At 36.5% G+C, this 18948-nt stretch overlaps 1 protein-coding gene across 1 annotated transcript; it reads left to right on the top strand.

Moving 5' to 3' along the window:
- Positions 1-14464: 14464 nt before the first annotated feature.
- Positions 14465-18405, top strand: LOC139501654 (uncharacterized). Its single transcript, XM_071290797.1, has 2 exons — positions 14465-14884; positions 18231-18405. The coding sequence occupies exons 1-2, from the start codon at positions 14578-14580 to the stop codon at positions 18347-18349; spliced, it is 426 nt and encodes a 141-aa protein (XP_071146898.1). The 5' UTR covers positions 14465-14577; the 3' UTR covers positions 18350-18405.
- Positions 18406-18948: the final 543 nt, after the last annotated feature.

Here is an 18948-nt window from a genome sequence, read left to right as displayed (position 1 = left end):
TCAATTTGAGAATGTACTATTATCTTGTAAATGGTCCAGATCCCCACCCCTAAACCATATATATTCTTTTAGGGGACAATAAAACAAATGAAATGAAATAAAAGGAAAGTCCCTAGGGGGTCATCCCACCCCTCTTGTTTAAAAACTTGTAAACGGTCAACATCCCACCCCTAAACTATATATATTCTTGTAAGAGACAATAAAACTAATCAAATGAAATTAAATGAAAGTTCCTTGGGGTCACCTTCACCCCGTTCAATTTGAGAATGTACTATTATCTTGTAAATGGTCCAGATCCCCACCCCTAAACCATATATGTTCTTGTAGGGGACAATAAAACAAATAAAATGAGATAAAAGGGAAGTCCTGAGGGGGTCATCCCACCCCCTCTTGTTTGAAAACTTGTAAACGGTCAACATCCCCACCCCTAAACCATATATATTCTTGTAGGGGACAATAAAACAAATAAAATGAAATGTAGGTAAAGTCCCTGGGGGTCACCACCACCCCTCCTGTTTGAATACTTGTAAATGGTGGAGATCCCCACCAGTAAGCCATATGTATTCTTGTATGGTACAAAAAATCAAATCAAATGAACATGGGACCATATGAATTGCGAGTTATGGGAGCTTTGTTTGGGAGACTTCGTAACAGCATCCTGTTACAATTACTTCTTGTTGTTTATACTCTTATATCTGGTACTAGTTCTAAATTTGTTGAGGTAAAATGATCTTTTTATGACCTATCTATATGTGTTTGTGCTCAACCGATTCTTTTACTTTATGTTCGATACTCATTTGTTCCTTATTTGATTTTTATACGTTCTACCTTTTAACTGCTTTATGTCCGTATGTTTGAAGATGGATCTTGGTTCGAAGGGATGAAATCACCGTGTTAGCGCTTGCATAAAAAAAAAGATGTGGTATAATTGCCAATGAGACAACAACCCACAATAGACCAAAATGACACAGAAACTATCAACTATAGGTCAATGTACGACCTTCAACAATGAGCATAGCCCAAACCGTGCAGTCACCTATAAAAGGCCCAGATATGACAATTTCAAACAATTCAAACAACAAAACTAACGGCCGTATTTCATATACAAAAAAAATAACGGAAAACAAATATGTAACACAAAAACAAACGATAACTACTTAATTTCAGGCTCTTGTCTAGGTAGAGGCACATACTAACATAATGTGGTGGGGTTAAACATGTTAGCAGGATGTACATCGTTTCGGAGCATGCTATTACCTTGTTTAATTCGTTCCATCACTCGTTATAATTCGCTTATAATACGTGTATCATACGTTGCACCTTTCATGTGGTAAAACATGATTTTCAATTGTTTTGTTGTCTCTGGTGGTAGATTTGGGTTCTTAGAGGTGATATAACTCTATAAGCGCATATGTACCCGTTCCAGCGCTCGGATAATACCCTTATACTTATTCGTTCCTTATTCGCTTTTAATGCGCGGGGTAAGTATACGTTGCACCTTGAAATAAATCGTTTTTTAATTGTGTTCATGTCTCTGGTGGTAACAATGTGTTCTAGGAGAAGAAATGACCCTATTAGAGCGCATGTACCCGTTCCAGCGCTCGGTTAATACCCTGTTACCTATTCGTTACCTATTCACTTATAATACGTTTGTTGTACGTTGCACCTTTTAGAAAAGGATTTTCACTTGTGTTCATGTCTCTTGTGGTAACAATGTGTAATTAGAGATGAAATGACCCTATTAGCATGCATGTACCCGTTCCAGCGCTCGGATAATACCCTGTTACTTCTTCGTTCCTTATTCGCTTTTAATGCGCGGGGTAAGTATACGTTGCACCTTGAAATAAATCGTTTTTTAATTGTGTTCATGTCTCTGGTGGTAACAATGTGTTCTTAGAGAAGAAATGACCCTATTAGAGCGCATGTACCCGTTCCAGCGCTCGGTTAATACCCTGTTATCTATTCGTTACCTATTCACTTATAATACGTTTGTTCTACGTTGCACCTTTGAGAAAAGGATTTTCACTTGTGTTCATGTCTCTGGTGGTAACAATGTGTAATTAGAGATGAAATGACCCTATTAGCATGCATGTACCCGTTCCAGCGCTCGGTTAATACCCTGTTACCTATTCGTTACCTATTCGTTACCTATTCACTTATAATACATTTGTTGTACGTTGCACCTTTTAGAAAAGGATTTTCACTTGTGTTCATGTCTCTGGTGGTAACAATGTGTAATTAGAGATGAAATGACCCTATTAGCGTGCATTTACCCGTTCCAGCGATCGGTTATTACCCTGTTACCTATTCGTTACCTATTCACTTATAATACGTTTGTTGTACGTTGCACCTTTTAGAAAAGGATTTTCAATTGTGTCCATGTCTCTGGTGGTAACAATGTGTTCTTAGAGATGAAATGACACTATTAGCGCGCATGTACCCGTTCCAGCGCTCGGTTAATACCCTGTTACCTATTCGTTACCATTTCGTTACTTATTCGCTTTATATACGTTTGTTGTACGTTGCACTTTTTAGAAAAGGATTTTTACTTGTGTTCATGTCTCTGGTGGTAACAATGTGTTCTTAAAGATGAAATGACCCTATTAGCGTGCATGTACCCGTTCCAGCGCTCGGATAATACCCTGTTACTTATTCGTTCCTTATTCGCTTTTAATGCGCGGGGTAAGTATACGTTGCACCTTGAAATAAATCGTTTTTTAATTGTGTTCATGTCTCTGGTGGTAACAATGTGTTCTTAGAGATGAAATGACCCTATTAGCGCATATTTATCCGTTCCAGCGCTCGGTTAATACCCTGTTACCTATTCCTTACCTATTCGTTACTTATTCGCTTTATATACGTTTGTTGTACGTTGCACTTTTTAGAAAAGGATTTTTACTTGTGTTCATGTCTCTGGTGGTAACAATGTGTAATTAGAGATGAAATGACCCTATTAGCGTGCATGTACCCGTTCCAGCGCTCGGTTAATACCCTGTTACCTATTCGTTACTTATTCGCTTTAAATACGTTTGTTGTACGTTGCACCTTTTAGAAAAGGATTTTCACTTGTGTTCATGTCTCTGGTGGTAACAATGTGTAATTAGAGATGAAATGACCCTATTAGCGTGCATTTACCCGTTCCAGCGCTCGGTTATTACCCTGTTACCTATTCGTTACCTATTCACTTATAATACGTTTGTTGTACGTTGCACCTTTTAGAAAAGTCTTTTCAATTGTGTCCATGTCTCTGGTGGTAACAATGTGTTCTAAGAGATGAAATGACCCTATTAGCGCATATGTACCCGTTCCAGCGCTCGGTTAATACCCTGTTACCTATTCGTTACCTATTCACTTATAATACATTTGTTGTACGTTGCACCTTTTAGAAAAGGATTTTCAATTGTGTCCATGTCTCTGGTGGTAACAATGTGTTCTTAGAGATGAAATGACACTATTAGCGCGCATGTACCCGTTCCAGCGCTCGGTTAATACCCTGTTACCTATTCGTTACCTATTCGTTACCTATTCGTTTCCTATTCACTTATAATACGTTTGTTGTACGTTGCACCTTTTAGAAAAGGATTTTCAATTGTGTTCATGTCTCTGGTGGTAACAATGTGTTCTTAGAGATGAAATGACCCTATTAGCGCATATGTACCCGTTCCAGCGCTCGGTTAATATATTGTTACCTATTCGTTACCTATTCGTTACTTATTCGCTTTAAATACGTTTGTTGTACTTTGCACCTTTTAGAAAAGGATTTTCACTTGTGTTCATGTCTCTGGTGGTAACAATGTGTAATTAGAGATGAAATGACCCTATTAGCGTGCATGTACCCGTTCCAGCTCGCGGTTAATACCCTGTTTCCTATTCGTTACCTATTCGTTACCTATTCACTTATAATACGTTTGATGTACGTTGCACCTTTTAGAAAAGGATTTTCAATTGTGTCCATGTCTCTGATGGTAACAATGTGTTCTTAGAGATTAAATGACGCTATTAGCGCGCATGTACCTGTTCCAGCGCTCGGTTAATACCCTGTTACCTATTCGTTGTTTATTCGATTTTAATACGTTTGTTGTACGTTGCACCTTTTAGAAAAGGATTTTCAATAAAGTCCATGTCTCTGGTGGTAACAATGTCTTTTTAGAGATGAAATGACTCTATTAGCGTGCATGTACCCGTTCCAGCGCTCGGTTAATACCCTGTTACCTATTCGTTACCTATTCACTTATAATACGTTTGTTGTACGTTGCACCTTTCAGAAAAGAATTTTCAATTGTTTTCATGTCTCCGGTGGTAATAATGTGTTCTTATAGATAAAATACCCCTATTAGCGCGTGTGTACCCGTTCCAGCGCTCGGATAATACCCGGTTACTTATTCGTTACTTATTCGCTTAAATGCGCAGGGTATATATACGTTGCACCTTGAAATAAATTGTTTTTTAATTGTGTTCATGTCTCTGGTGGTAACAATGTGTTCTTAGAGATGAAACGACCCTATTAGCGCGCATGTACCCGTTTCAGCGCTCAGTTAATACCCTGTTACCTATTCGTTACCTATTCGTTACTTATTCGCTTATAATACGTTTGTTGTACGTTGCACCTTTTAGAAAAAGATTTTCATTTGTGTTCATGTCTCTGGTGGTAACAATGTGTTCTTAGAGGCAGCACTCGCATCCGAAAAGTGGAAAGGGGTAAATATAAGTTGCAAAACTTGTTTCCCAATCCACTATAAATAAATATATTTAAATTAAAAAATAAAACGTGTGGTATGCGTTTGCTCTTGAAAAAAAGAAATATGTTTGTGTCTTTGGTGGTAACTGTCGGTTTTTAGAGGTGAAATAACCCTAATAGAACATATGTACCCGTTTCAGCGCTCGACTGATACCCTGTAACTTATTCGTTCCTTATTCGCTTTAAATACGCGTGGTATACGTTGCACCTTGAAATAAATCGATTATCGATTGCTTTCACGTCTCTGGTGGTAATTATGTGTTCTGTCATCTGAGTTCAAAAAACCCTATTAGCGCATATGTACCCATTTCACCGCTCAGTGATACCCTGTTACTTATTCGTTCCTTATTCGCTTTTAAAACGTGTGTAATGCGTTGCACTTTAAAAAGAAATATTTTTGTGTCTCTGGTGGTAAATGTCGGTTCTTAGAGGAGAAATAACCTTAATCGAACATATGTACCCGTTTCAGCGCTCGACTAATACCCTGTTACTTATTCGTTCCTTATTCGCTTTAAATACGCGTGCTATGCGTTGCACCTTGAAATAAGAAGTAACAAATAGGTAACAAGGTATAAGCCGAACGCTGGAACGGGTACATACGCGCTAAAAGGGTTATTTCATCTCTAAGAACACATTGTTACCACCAGAGACATGAACACAAATGAAAATCTTTTTCTAAAAGGTGCAACGTACAACAAACGTATTATAAGCAAATAGGTAACGAATAGGTAATAGGGTATCAACCGAGCGCTGGAACGGGTACATGCGCGCTAATAGGGTCGTTTCATCTCTAAGAACACATTGTTACCACCAGAGACATGAACACAATTAAAAAACAATTTATTTCAAGGTGCAACGTATATATACCCTGCGCATTAAAAGCGAATAAGTAACAAATAAGTAACCGGGTATTATCCGAGCGCTGGAACGGGTACATACGCGCTAATAGGGGTATTTTATCTATAAGAACACATTAATACCACCGGAGACATGAAAACAATTGAAAATCCTTTTCTGAAAGGTGCAACGTACAACAAACGTATTATAAGTGAATAGGTAACGAATAGGTAACAGGGTATTAACCGAGCGCTGGAACGGGTACATGCACGCTAATAGAGTCATTTCATCTCTAAGAAGACATTGTTACCACCAGAGACATGGACTTAATTGAAAATCCTTTTCTAAAAGGTGCAACGTACAACAAACGTATTAAAAGCGAATAAATAACGAATAGGTAACGAATAGGTAACAGGGTATTAACCGAGCGCTGGAGCGGGTACATGCACGCTAATAGGGTCATTTCATCTCTAATTACACATTGTTACCACCAGAGACATGAACACAAGTGAAAATCCTTTTCTAAAAGTTGCAAAGTACAACACACGTATTTTAAGCGAATAAGTAACGAATAGGTAACAGAATATTAACCGAGCGCTGGAACGAGTACATATGCGCTAATAGGGTCATTTCATCTCTAAGAACACATTGTTACCACCAGAGACATGAACACAATTAAAAAACAATTTATTTCAAGGTGCAACGTATATATACCCTGCGCATTAAAAGCGAATAAGTAACGAATAAGTAACCGGGTATTATCCGAGCGCTGGAACGGGTACACACGCGCTAATAGGGGTATTTTATCTATAAGAACACATTAATACCACCGGAGACATGAAAACAATTGAAAATCCTTTTCTGAAAGGTGCAACGTACATCAAACGTATTATAAGTGAATAGGTAACGAATAGGTAACGAATAGGTAACAGGGTATTAACCGAGCGGTGGAACGGGTAAATGCGCGCTAATAGGGTCATTTCATCTCTAAGAACACATTGTTACCACCAGAGACATGGACACAATTGAAAATCCTTTTCTAAAAGGTGCAACGTACATCAAACGTATTATAAGTGAATAGGTAACAGGGTATTAACCGAGCGCTGGAACGGGTACATGCACGCTAATAGGGTCATTTCATCTCTAATTACACATTGTTACCACCAGAGACATGAACACAAGTAAAAATCCTTTTCTAAAAGGTGCAACGTACAACAAACGTATTATAAGTGAATAGGTAACGAATAGGTAACAGGGTATTAACCGAGCGCTGGAACGGGTGCATGCGCGCTAATAGGGTCGTTTCATCTCTAAGAACACATTGTTACCACCAGAGACATGAACACAATTAAAAAACAATTTATTTCAAGGTGCAACGTATATATACCCTGCGCATTTAAGCGAATAAGTAACGAATAAGTAACCGGGTATTATCCGAGCGCTGGAACGGGTACACACGCGCTAATAGGGGTATTTTATCTATAAGAACACATTATTACCACCGGAGACATGGAAACAATTGAAAATTCTTTTCTGAAAGGTGCAACGTACAACAAACGTATTATAAGTGAATAGGTAACGAATAGGTAACAGGGTATTAACCGAGCGCTGGAGCGGGTACATGCACGCTAATAGGGTCATTTCATCTCTAATTACACATTGTTACCACCAGAGACATGAACACAATTGAAAATTCTTTTCTTAAAGGTGCAACGTACAACAAACGTGTTATAAGTGAATAGGTAACGAATAGGTAACGAATAGGTAACAGGGTATTAACCGAGCGCTGGAACGGGTACATGCGCGCTAATAGTGTCATTTCATCTCTAAGAACACATTGTTACCACCAGAGACATGGACACAATTGAAAATCCTTTTCTAAAAGGTGCAACGTACAACAAACGTATTTAAAGCGAATAAGTAACGAATAGGTAACGAATAGGTAACAGGGTATTAACCGAGCGCTGGAACGCGTACATATGCGCTAATAGGGTCATTTCATCTCTTACAACACATTGTTACCACCAGAGACATGGACACAATTAAAAATCCTTTTCTAAAAGGTGCAACGTACAACAAACGTATTATAAGTGAATAGGTAACGTGCTTGAACGGGTACATGCACGCAAATAGGGTCATTTCATCTCTTATTACACATTGTTACCACCAGAGACATGAACACAAGTGAAAATCCTTTTCTAAAAGGTGCAACGTACAACAAACGTATTTAAAGCGAATAAGTAACGAATAGGTAACGAATAGGTAACAGGGTATTAACCGAGCGCTGGAACGGGTACATATGCGCTAATAGGGTCATTTCATCTCTTAGAACACATTGTTACCACCAGAGACATGGACACAATTAAAAATCCTTTTCTAAAAGGTGCAACGTACAACAAACGTATTATAAGTGAATAGGTAACAGGGTAATAACCGAGCGCTGGAACGGGTAAATGCACGCTAATAGGGTCATTTCATCTCTAATTACACATTGTTACCACCAGAGACATGAACACAAGTGAAAATCCTTTTCTAAAATGTGCAACGTACAACAAACGTATTTAAAGCGAATAAGTAACGAATAGGTAACGAATAGGTAACAGGGTATTAACCGAGCGCTGGAACGGGTACATCCACTCTAATAGGGTCATTTCGTCTCTAAGAACACATTGTTACCACCAGAGACATGAACACAATTAAAAAACGATTTATTTCAAGGTGTAACGTATACTTACCCCGCGCATTAAAAGCAAATAAGGAACGAATAAGTAACAGGGTATTATCTGAGCGCTGGAACGGGTACATGCACGCTAATAAGGTCTTTTCATCTCTAATTACACATTCTTACCTCCAGAGACATGAACACAAGTGGAAATCCTTTTCTAAAAGGTGCAACGTACAAAAAATGTATTATAAGTGAATAGGTAACGAATAGGTAACAGGGTATTAACCGAGCGCTGGAACGGGTACATGCGCGCTTATAGTGTCATTTCATCTCTAAAAACACATTGTTACCACCAGAGACATGAACACAATTGAAAATCCTTTTCCAAAAGGTGCAACGTACAACAAACGTATTATAAATGAATAGGTAACGAATAGGTAACGAATAGGTAACAGGGTATTAACCGAGCGGTGGAACGGGTACATGCGCGCTAATAGGGTCATTTCATCTCTAAGAACACATTGTTACCACCAGAGACATGGACACAATTGAAAATCCTTTTCTAAAAGGTGCAACGTACATCAAACGTATATAAAGCGAATAAGTAACGAATAGGTAACAGGGTATTAACCGAGCGCTGGAACGGGTACATATGCTCTAATAGGGTCATTTCATCTCTAAGAACACATTGTTACCACCAGAGACATGAACACAATTAAAAAACGATTTATTTCAAGGTGCAACGTATACTTACCCCGCGCATTAAAAGCGAATAAGGAACGAATAAGTAACAGGGTATTATCCGAGCGCTGGAACGGGTACATGCACGCTAATAGGGTCATTTCATCTTTAAGAACACATTGTTACCACCAGAGACATGAACACAAGTAAAAATCCTTTTCTAAAAAGTGCAACGTACAACAAACGTATATAAAGCGAATAAGCAACGAATAGGTAACGAATAGGTAACAGGGTATTAACCGAGCGCTGGAACGGGTACATGCGCGCTAATAGTGTCATTTCATCTCTAAGAACACATTGTTACCACCAGAGACATGGACACAATTGAAATCCTTTTGTAAAAGGTGCAACGTACAACAAACGTATTATAAGTGAATTGTAACGAATAGGTAACAGGGTAATAACCGAGCGCTGGAACGGGTAAATGCACGCTAATAGGGTCATTTCATCTCTAATTACACATTGTTACCACCAGAGACATGAACACAAGTGAAAATCCTTTTCTAAAAGGTGCAACGTACAACAAATGTATTATAAGTGAATAGGTAACGAATAGGTAACGAATAGGTAACAGGGTATTAACCGAGCGCTGGAACGGGTACATGCATGCTAATAGGGTCATTTCATCTCTAATTACACATTGTTACCACCAGAAACATGAACACAAGTGAAAATCCTTTTCTCAAAGGTGCAACGTACAACAAACGTATTATAAGTGAATAGGTAACGAATAGGTAACGAATAGGTAACAGGGTATTAACCGAGCGCTGGAACGGGTACATGCGCTCTAATAGGGTCATTTCTTCTCTAAGAACACATTGTTACCACCAGAGACATGAACACAATTAAAAAACGATTTATTTCAAGGTGCAACGTATACTTACCCCGCGCATTAAAAGCGAATAAGGAACGAATAAGTAACAGGGTATTATCCGAGCGCTGGAACGGGTACATATGCGCTTATAGAGTTATATCACCTCTAAGAACCCAAATCTACCGCCAGAGACAACAAAACAATTGAAAATCATGTTTTAAAAGGTGCAACGTATGATACACGTATTATAAGCGAATTATAAGCGAGTGATGGAACGAATTAAACAAGGTAATAGCATGCTCCTAAACGATGTACACCCTGCTAACATGTTTAACCCCACCACATTATGTTAGTATGTGACTCTCCCTAGACAAGAGCCTGAAATTAAGTAGTTATCGTTTGTTTTTGTGTTACATATTTGTTTTCCGTTATTTTTTTGTATATGAAATACGGCCGTTAGTTTTGTTGTTTGAATTGTTTGAAATTGTCATATCTGGGCCTTTTATAGGTGACTGCACGGTTTGGGCTATGCTCATTGTTGAAGGCCGTACATTGACCTATAGTTGATAGTTTCTGTGTCATTTTGGTCTATTGTGGGTTGTTGTCTCATTGGCAATTATACCACATCTTTTTTTTTTATGCAAGCGCTAACACGGTGATTTCATCCCTTCGAACCAAGATCCATCTTCAAACATACGGACATAAAGCAGTTAAAAGGTAGAACGTATAAAAATCAAATAAGGAACAAATAAGTATCGAACATAAAGTAAAAGGATCGGTTGAGCACAAACACATATAAATAGGTCATAAAAAAATCATTTTACCTCAACAATTTTAGAACTAGTACCAGATATAAGAGTATAAACAACAAGAAGTAATTGTAACAGGATGCTGTTACGAAGTCTCCCAAACAAAGCTCCCATAACTCGCAATTCATATGGTTCCATGTTCATTTGATTTGATTTTTTGTCCCATACAAGAATATATATGGCTTACTGGTGGGGATCTCCACCATTTACAAGTATTCAAACAGGAGGGGGTGGTGGTGACCCCCAGGGACTTTACCTACATTTCATTTTATTTGTTTTATTGTCCCCTACAAGAATATATATGGTTTAGGGGTGGGGATGTTAACCGTTTACAAGTTTTCAAACAAGAGGGGGTGGGATGACCCCCTCAGGACTTCCCTTTTATCTCATTTTATTTGTTTTATTGTCCCCTACAAGATTATATATGGTTTAGGGGTTGGGATCTGGACCATTTACAAGATAATAGTACATTCTCAAATTGAACGGGGTAGGGGTGACCCCAAGGAACTTCCATTTAATTTCATTTGATTAGTTTTATTGTCTCTCACAAGAATATATATAGTTTAGGGGTGGGATGTTGACCGTTTACAAGTTTTCAAACAAGAGGGGGTGGGCTGACCCCCTAGGGACTTTCCTTTTATTTCATTTCATTTGTTTTATTGTCCCCTACAAGAATATATATGGTTTAGGGGTGGGGATCTGGACCATTTACAAGATAATAGTACATTCTCAAATTGAACGGGGTAGGGGTGACCCCCAGGAACTTCCATTTAATTTCATTTGATTAGTTTTATTGTCCCTTACAAGAATATATATAGTTTCGGCGTGGGGATGTTGACCGTTTATAAGTTTTTAAACAAGAGGGGGTGGGGTGACCCCCTAGAGACTTTCCTTTTATTTCATTTCATTTGTTTTATTGTCCCCTACAAGAAAATATATGGTTTAGGGGTGGGGATCTGGACCATTTACAAGATAATAGTATATTCTCAAATTGAACGGGATGGGGGTGACCCCCAGGATTTTCCATTTAATTTCATTTGATTAGTTTTATTGTCCCCTACAAGAATATATATGGTTTTGGGGTGATGATCTGGACCGTTTACAAGATAATAGCACATTCTAAAATTGAACGGGGTGGGGATGACCCCCGGGGACTTCCATTTAATTTCATTTGATTTGTTTTATCGTCCTATTCAAGAACATATATGGTTTAGGGGTGGGGATCTGGACCGTTTACAAGATAATAGTACATTCTCAAATTGAACGGGGTGGGGTGACCCCCAGGAACTTTTATTTAATTTCATTTGATTAGTTCTATTGTCCCATAGAAGAATATATATGGTTTAGGGATGGGGATCTGGACCGTTTACAAGTTAAAAGCATATTCTCGAATTGAAGGGGGTAGGGATGACCCCCCAGGGACTCCCCTATATTTCATGTGATTTGTTTTATTGTCCTTTAATCATTTCTGAAGACTGCATGTATATATCACTTACAGTTTTCAAGTTATATTCATTTGAAAATTTTAGAAAATAAAATCCCATAGGGTTCTATAGTAAACCCCTCCCTTCTGTCTGCCCCCCAAAATACCCCTTTATAGACCCCAATGCACAAATGAGCGATTGATGGCTCACCTAGACATATTAGTCTAACATTTTATGAAACCCTAAGTAAATCTGACAAGTAGTTTTGGAGAAATGCTGCGGACAAGTTCATTTTTAAAGTGGCGGAAGAAGAAGAGGAAGAAGAGGAAGAAGAGGAAGAAGAAGAATAAAAATTAATTAAAAAGGGGGAAGGATATTAAAAATCGAATAAGTAACGCATAGGTAACGATAGGGAATAGGGAATAAGTAACGAATAGGTAACGAATAGGGAATAGGGAATAGGTAACGAATAGGTAACGAATAGGGAATAGGGAATAGGTAACGAATAGGTAACGAATAGGGAATAGGGAATAGGTAACGAATAGGTAACGAATAGGGAATAGGGAATAGGTAACGAATAGGGAATAGGGAATAGGTAACGAATAGGTAACGAATAGGTAACGAATAGGTAACGAATAGGGAATAGGGAATAGGTAACGAATAGGGAATAGGGAATAGGTAACCAACTTGACGTCCATAGAATTAAACTGGTGTTATATATAATAGATCAAGATTGTATACATGTAATAAAACTTATGGTGATCACAAGTTCCATAAACCCCTTCATTTCTGTTTCCCAATAAATCTAATAAGGAATCAAAATTACTTGAGAATACATAATGGAGGTTGTGTTAAACATTTCATATCAAAACAACCTCCATTATTTCATGTAGTCCTTGATATCTCAAACTTCATTCTTATTCACAATTGAGAAACACTTGTAACAATCTTTTTGATTTTTTTCATAACTTTGAAACTATAGGGTTTAGGGACATGAACCCTTTTTTTTTTTTTTATCTTATCTTATTTTTGTTAAATATTTTTGAAAATATGCCATTTCATAAAAACTCCTTTAATTTAACATGTTTACTCATGTCCTGATATTCTTTTAGTGTTCAAATTTATGATTAAAATCCCTAAAACATTTGTACTCTTATTTACCAATATTTAAGCCAATTGTTGATAATGTATAACACAATCACATTGAAAGGAATGTAAAATGATATAACTAGCAATATACCAGTAATTTTTTCACACTAATGGAAAGTCCCTTTAGTATCTCCACAGCTTTTTAAAACTACAATGATTATGGTATTTCATAATTTTAGAAATGTGAATTTTCTAATTAATGAAAAGATAAATACACAATACAAAATATATGTCTCAATAGTGTACAACATTAAAATTAAAAAGAAACAATATTAAATAATACATTCAAAATAAATAAACATTTTGGATAATACTTACTCTGTTGTTTTGAGTCCATGTCAGTCTAATGTTATGTGATGTGAAACACAAATCAATATATGAATCACCGGTATATAAGAATTAAAAATACTTAGTAATAATTTTCACTTTCACTGCAATTTCACAGGTTTAAAAAGGAACTAAAATACAAAAGTCATTAAGTATAATACAAAATTTAAGTTAAGGAAAACAGCAAATAATGCCTATAAAACATAAATTTAATAAAAACAACATTTGCTTATTATATTTTTTATTTCATTTTACAAACAAAAATTCAAAATTTGTTGTTAATAGTAATTAATATAATAAGATTTATTCCTATGAAGAATAAATCCGGTTATCGGAGGAAAGTGGGCATACGTTTTGGGAGTTGTTCCGCTTTGTACACGTTATGGAATTAATATATTATAAGTGACGTTGATTATTTTAACCTTGATAACTGTGACGTCATTCATTCTTTCTTTCCCACGCCACAGCAGAGACAAGACGTAGAAAATTAGGTTCCGTATAAATTAACAAATGTTGTTTCAAAAGATAAAAAATTTGGTTGAATATTGAATTTTATTTATTTAACTTGGTATATTGAATGAATGTCTTTCAAAAAATCGTAATTTTATTGAAGTTTTGAAAGTTTGGAAGATAGGAAAAAGCACATGGTCTTGATCCTGTTAAGATATTTTTAAATTTGCTTTTCTCTTCTGTTAAGATAAACGAGAATTACTATGATATGTCATTGAGATTTTTATTTGTTCGTTCAATTCAGTTGAACTTATGAATTTCGTTTCCAGAAAATAGTAATTTTAACAGACTGATAAAAACTACGCACATGGTTTTATGACACGTGTCGCATTTGGAAACTATTGTTGTATGAAACTTTTACAACAGCTACGATGCGAGCAATTGGAAGTGAAACCAATAATGAATAAATGTATGAAGTTCATATATAATTTGAAAAAAAAAAAAAAATAATTAAAAAATAGATAAATAAATAAAAATAAATAAATAAAATATAACTTTTCAAAGGTGATTTCACTAATATTATTGTAGTATTTTTTAGTTTAAAAACCATACATCGTACAGAAATGGGGAAGACAGTGCGTATGTCACAAAGGCCCTCTAAAAGTCCGTACGCAGCCAAGAAAAGGTTAAGGTCATCAGCACAGCAGTCCGACGAGGTTATATACCAAAGAGTACAGCCAAGGGATGTACCGGCACAGTTGGGAAACGGATCTAGTAATGTCGCTGGACAGCCTACTTCCACGCAAGTTTCAGCTCAGATGACTCCAGAACTTAGGAATGAAGTTATTCAGACTGTCAATGCCCTTATTCACTCACCAGCTACTGTTACATCCCCTGATTCAATCAATGAAAGTCAACAATTGAATACAGGTATTACACCTAATATTTTACCAGTATATAGTGTAAATGATAATCTAGGTTTAAATGTTTCACAACAAACTCAGGACAAAATAATTAATGGTGAATATGTAGATTTAAGTATTTTGCTTACAAATTCAAGCACAGAGCAATCAAGTTCTTTAACTTTAGATACAAATGGACAGCTGGTTATCCAAGCTAAACCAAGTAAAAAGATTACTGATATTAGCACATGGATAGATGCTTTCCTAATTTACACAAGTATTTATGTTGGTGTGCATTTAGAAGACACACAAACTATTTTAAAATATATGTATTCGGTTAAGTTGGGTGCAAGTCGTTCAATTGGGCTAGGTTGGAAGGACTATGATCAACAGTTTCGTCTAAAGAAAGCTAGAAATCCAGCTTTGTCATGGGCTACAGTTGACCAAGAACTTTGGCTGTTATATATTCATACAGGACAGTCAACTGCACCTAGTTCTGGGGTTAATATGGTTAACACATACAGGAAGTGTTACGAGTACAATAACAAAGGTGCATGTATGTTACCACAATGTCGATACATTCACAAATGTTTGAAATGCAATGGTTCCCATCCTGCCATCAATTGTAGGGTCCCTCAAAATGGGACTGGTTCACGAAGGGGTAATTTTCGTCCGTTCAATAGAACCAGACAAACCGGAAGTGGAACAGATGCAGGTAGACAGATACCCTTTATCCGAAATACATAGGCTGTCAAAATCTCCAATTAAGGTCGAAGTTTTATTAAAATTGGTTACAAATTATCCTAATCAGGTGGACAAACAGATTTTATCTGATGGTTTTTTATATGGTTTTAAAGTGGGTTATGGAGGACCAAGGTTGCCTACAAATTGTCATAATTTAATTTCAGCATATCAAAACAAAAAAGAACTTGAAATTAAACTTTTAAAGGAGTTAGAGTCGGACCGAATTGCGGGTCCATTTTCATGCAGGCCATTCAAAAATCTACGTTTATCTCCAATAGGTCTTGTTCCTAAAAAACAGTCTGGATGGCGTCTCATTCATCATTTGTCATATCCATTTGGAAAAAGTGTAAATTCTTTTATTGATCCCCAGAATTGTTCTGTACAATACACTTCTTTTGACAAGGTTCTTGATACTATAAGTGAAATAGGACCAAAATCGCTGATGGGACGAATGGACTTGTCCTCGGCATTTAGATTGATACCATTACATCCCGATGATTTTGATTTATTTGGTTTTAAATTTGATGATAATTACTTTTTTCAAAAAGCGTTGCCAATGGGGTTAGCGGCTGCGTGTAATTTGTTTGAAAAGTTTGCCACTTTTGTTGAATGGTTGGTAAGGTTGAGATCGGGACAGGAATCTGTGGAGCATTATCTGGATGATTTTTTCTTTGTCGGGAAAGTAGATTCAAACAATTGTTTAATACTTATGAACACTTTTCAAAATGTTTGTACCGAAATGGGCATTCCTCTAGCGGAAGATAAAACTACTGGTCCATCAAGTAAAATAACTTTTCTGGGTTTAGAAATTGACACTATAAACATGGTTATAAGAATTCCGCTTGATAAGTTGAGAGAAACAAAGAAAAAATTATCCTTCATTTTAAAAAGTAAAAAGGTTACATTAAAAGCGTTACAATCACTAGTTGGTTTATTGAATTTCTGCGCAAGAGCAATTCCTGCAGTGAGAGCTTTCAATAGACGCTTTTGTGACGCAATGTGTGGAGTAGTTAAACCAGAACATTTTATTCGAGTTTCTGTTAGCATGAAAGAGGATATACATATGTGGTTAACATTTCTAGAATTATTTAATGGAAGTTGTAAATTTGATAAAAATATCTGGTTGACAAATGAACAGTTAAATTTGTACACTGATAGTACAGGAAATTCCAAACTTGGATGTGGAGTATATTTTTCTGGAAAATGGGCATACTTTGATTGGCCCGTTCAATGGCAGGAAACAGAAATAATGAAAGATATGACATTTTTAGAACTTGTACCAATACTATTGGCCATATATCTATTTACGTTCGAATTGAGGGACAAACAAATTATGTTTCACACAGATAACTGTTCTTTGGTTGCTATTTTGAATAAAAAATCATCAAAATCGAAACGAGTTATGCAGTTGGTTCGACCGCTCGTATTGCAAACAATGGTGTATAATATGCAATTTAAAGCATGCTTTATCGAAGGACGTCTCAACTGCATAGCAGATGCAATTTCTCGTAAACAGTGGGAAAGATTCAGAAGCATAGATCCAGCTGCAGATCCATTACCAAAACCAATACCACGAGATTTTCTGAGGCTGATATCGATGTTGAAATTAACAAACTAGTGGATTCTTCAGTATCAGTGAACACTAAAGAGACATATCGTACAGGTTTAGTGGTTTTCGAAGCGTTCCGTAAATTGTATAATTATGATATCATTTGGCCACCACTTTTATCGCATGTAACTACATTTATTGCTTATATGTCACTCAACAAAAGGGCTTATAGGACAGTTAATTGTTATCTGTCTGCAATAAATTTTCGTTGTAAGTCAATGGAACATTCTGGGTTTTCAAAAAATTTCCTGGTTCAAAAAATGGTTGAGGGTTTAAAACGTATAAACAAATCTAAAGATACAAGATTGCCAATTACAAAGGAAATATTAATACGTATCATTGATAAATTACCAAATGTTTGTTCTTCAAAATTTGAAGCAAGCTTGTTTTCATCTGCGTTTTCGTTGGCTTATCATGGGTTTTTTTTAGGATAGGTGAAATAGTACGCAATAAAAAGTGGCAGGCGCACCAAGTAATAGCAATTGAGAACGTTACACTGTCAAAGAAAGATTACATTGAAATTGCTAAAATTGTTATCCCATTCTCAAAAACTGATCAATATGGTCATGGTACAGTTATAGAAATAACGGAAACTAAACTAAAAGATTGTCCAATTTATTGGTTGAAAAATTATTTAATGCAAAGACCAAAGGTTAAAGGCCCCTTATTTTGTCACTTCGGAGGATGTCCAGTGACAAGGTACCAGTTTTCATGTGTTCTAAGTAAGGTTTTAATACATGTAGGGATAACCGATTCGGTTTCATTTCGAACACATTCTTTCCGTATCGGTGCTGCTTCAAGCCACTTTGAAAAGGGAACCTCTGAAGAAGAGATAAAGAGACTAGGTCGCTGGAAGTCAAATGCATTTAAGGGGTACATTCGTTAACTAGTTGCAAAGTACGACAACATCTGATATTGATTTTCTTTCAAAAAGCTTTCTAATTCAATTAATGCAAAATTTATGTACACCAGCTTGTTAAATATCCAATTAACAAATTTACAATTCATACTTTTTTATTAGATGAATCTTCAAGTCAACAAGAACTCAATTCAATTTGGGTTGTTGGGTCTTCGATTGTAAAACATGCGTTTATAGAAGCGAAAAGATCATTTGATGGCTGTAGTTTAGGACTACATTGAAAAAGTTACAGGGTATGGTGGCAAGGTAAAGGTGGCATGAAATGGGGGGAGCTTGTACCAAGAATAAAATTTCTTCTGCAAATTGAATCCCCTCCTAAAATTTTAGTTATACATTGTGGTGGTAACAGTATAGGGGCTATATCACTCTTTGATTTTAGAGAAACCTTGAGGTCTGATATTATGAAATTACACGAAATGCTTCCACAAACAAAAATAGTGTGGTCCCAGATTCTCCCGCGTTTTAAGTGGAGATATGGTAAAAACCAACAAGCAATGAATATAGCAGCCACAAGAATTAATAACTTTGCCGCTTGGCTATGTATACAATTGGGAGGGTGTTACATAAAATACCCGGAAATATCATATAACAATCCCGGAATGTTCACATCTGACGGCGTTCATTTATCTGATTTGGGAAATTGTTTTTTCTTATTTCATTTACAGGCTTATTTAATGAATATGGTCATTTAAAAGTACGGTCACGGCGGTTGTGTTATGTCGCTACCGCATTTGTGGCGGTGGTCGAACTCAGTGTCCAATAACACTCGGAATAGCCACTGAATTCGACCATATGGCGAAAATAGCGACACAACATCTAC

Source organism: Mytilus edulis, chromosome 13 (assembly GCF_963676685.1).
Source record: "Mytilus edulis chromosome 13, xbMytEdul2.2, whole genome shotgun sequence".
Taxonomy (NCBI): domain Eukaryota; kingdom Metazoa; phylum Mollusca; class Bivalvia; order Mytilida; family Mytilidae; genus Mytilus; species Mytilus edulis.
This window is presented reverse-complemented; position numbering and strand designations above follow the sequence as displayed.

Excerpts from the sequence above, each read along its gene's own strand:
- LOC139501654 (XM_071290797.1), top strand. The coding sequence starts at position 14,578 with ATGGGGAAGACAGTGCGTATGTCACAAAGGCCCTCTAAAAGTCCGTAC. Across the intron at positions 14,885-18,230 it reads AAGTCAACAATTGAATACAG|ATGAATCTTCAAGTCAACAA; the intron begins GTATTACACCTA and ends CTTTTTTATTAG.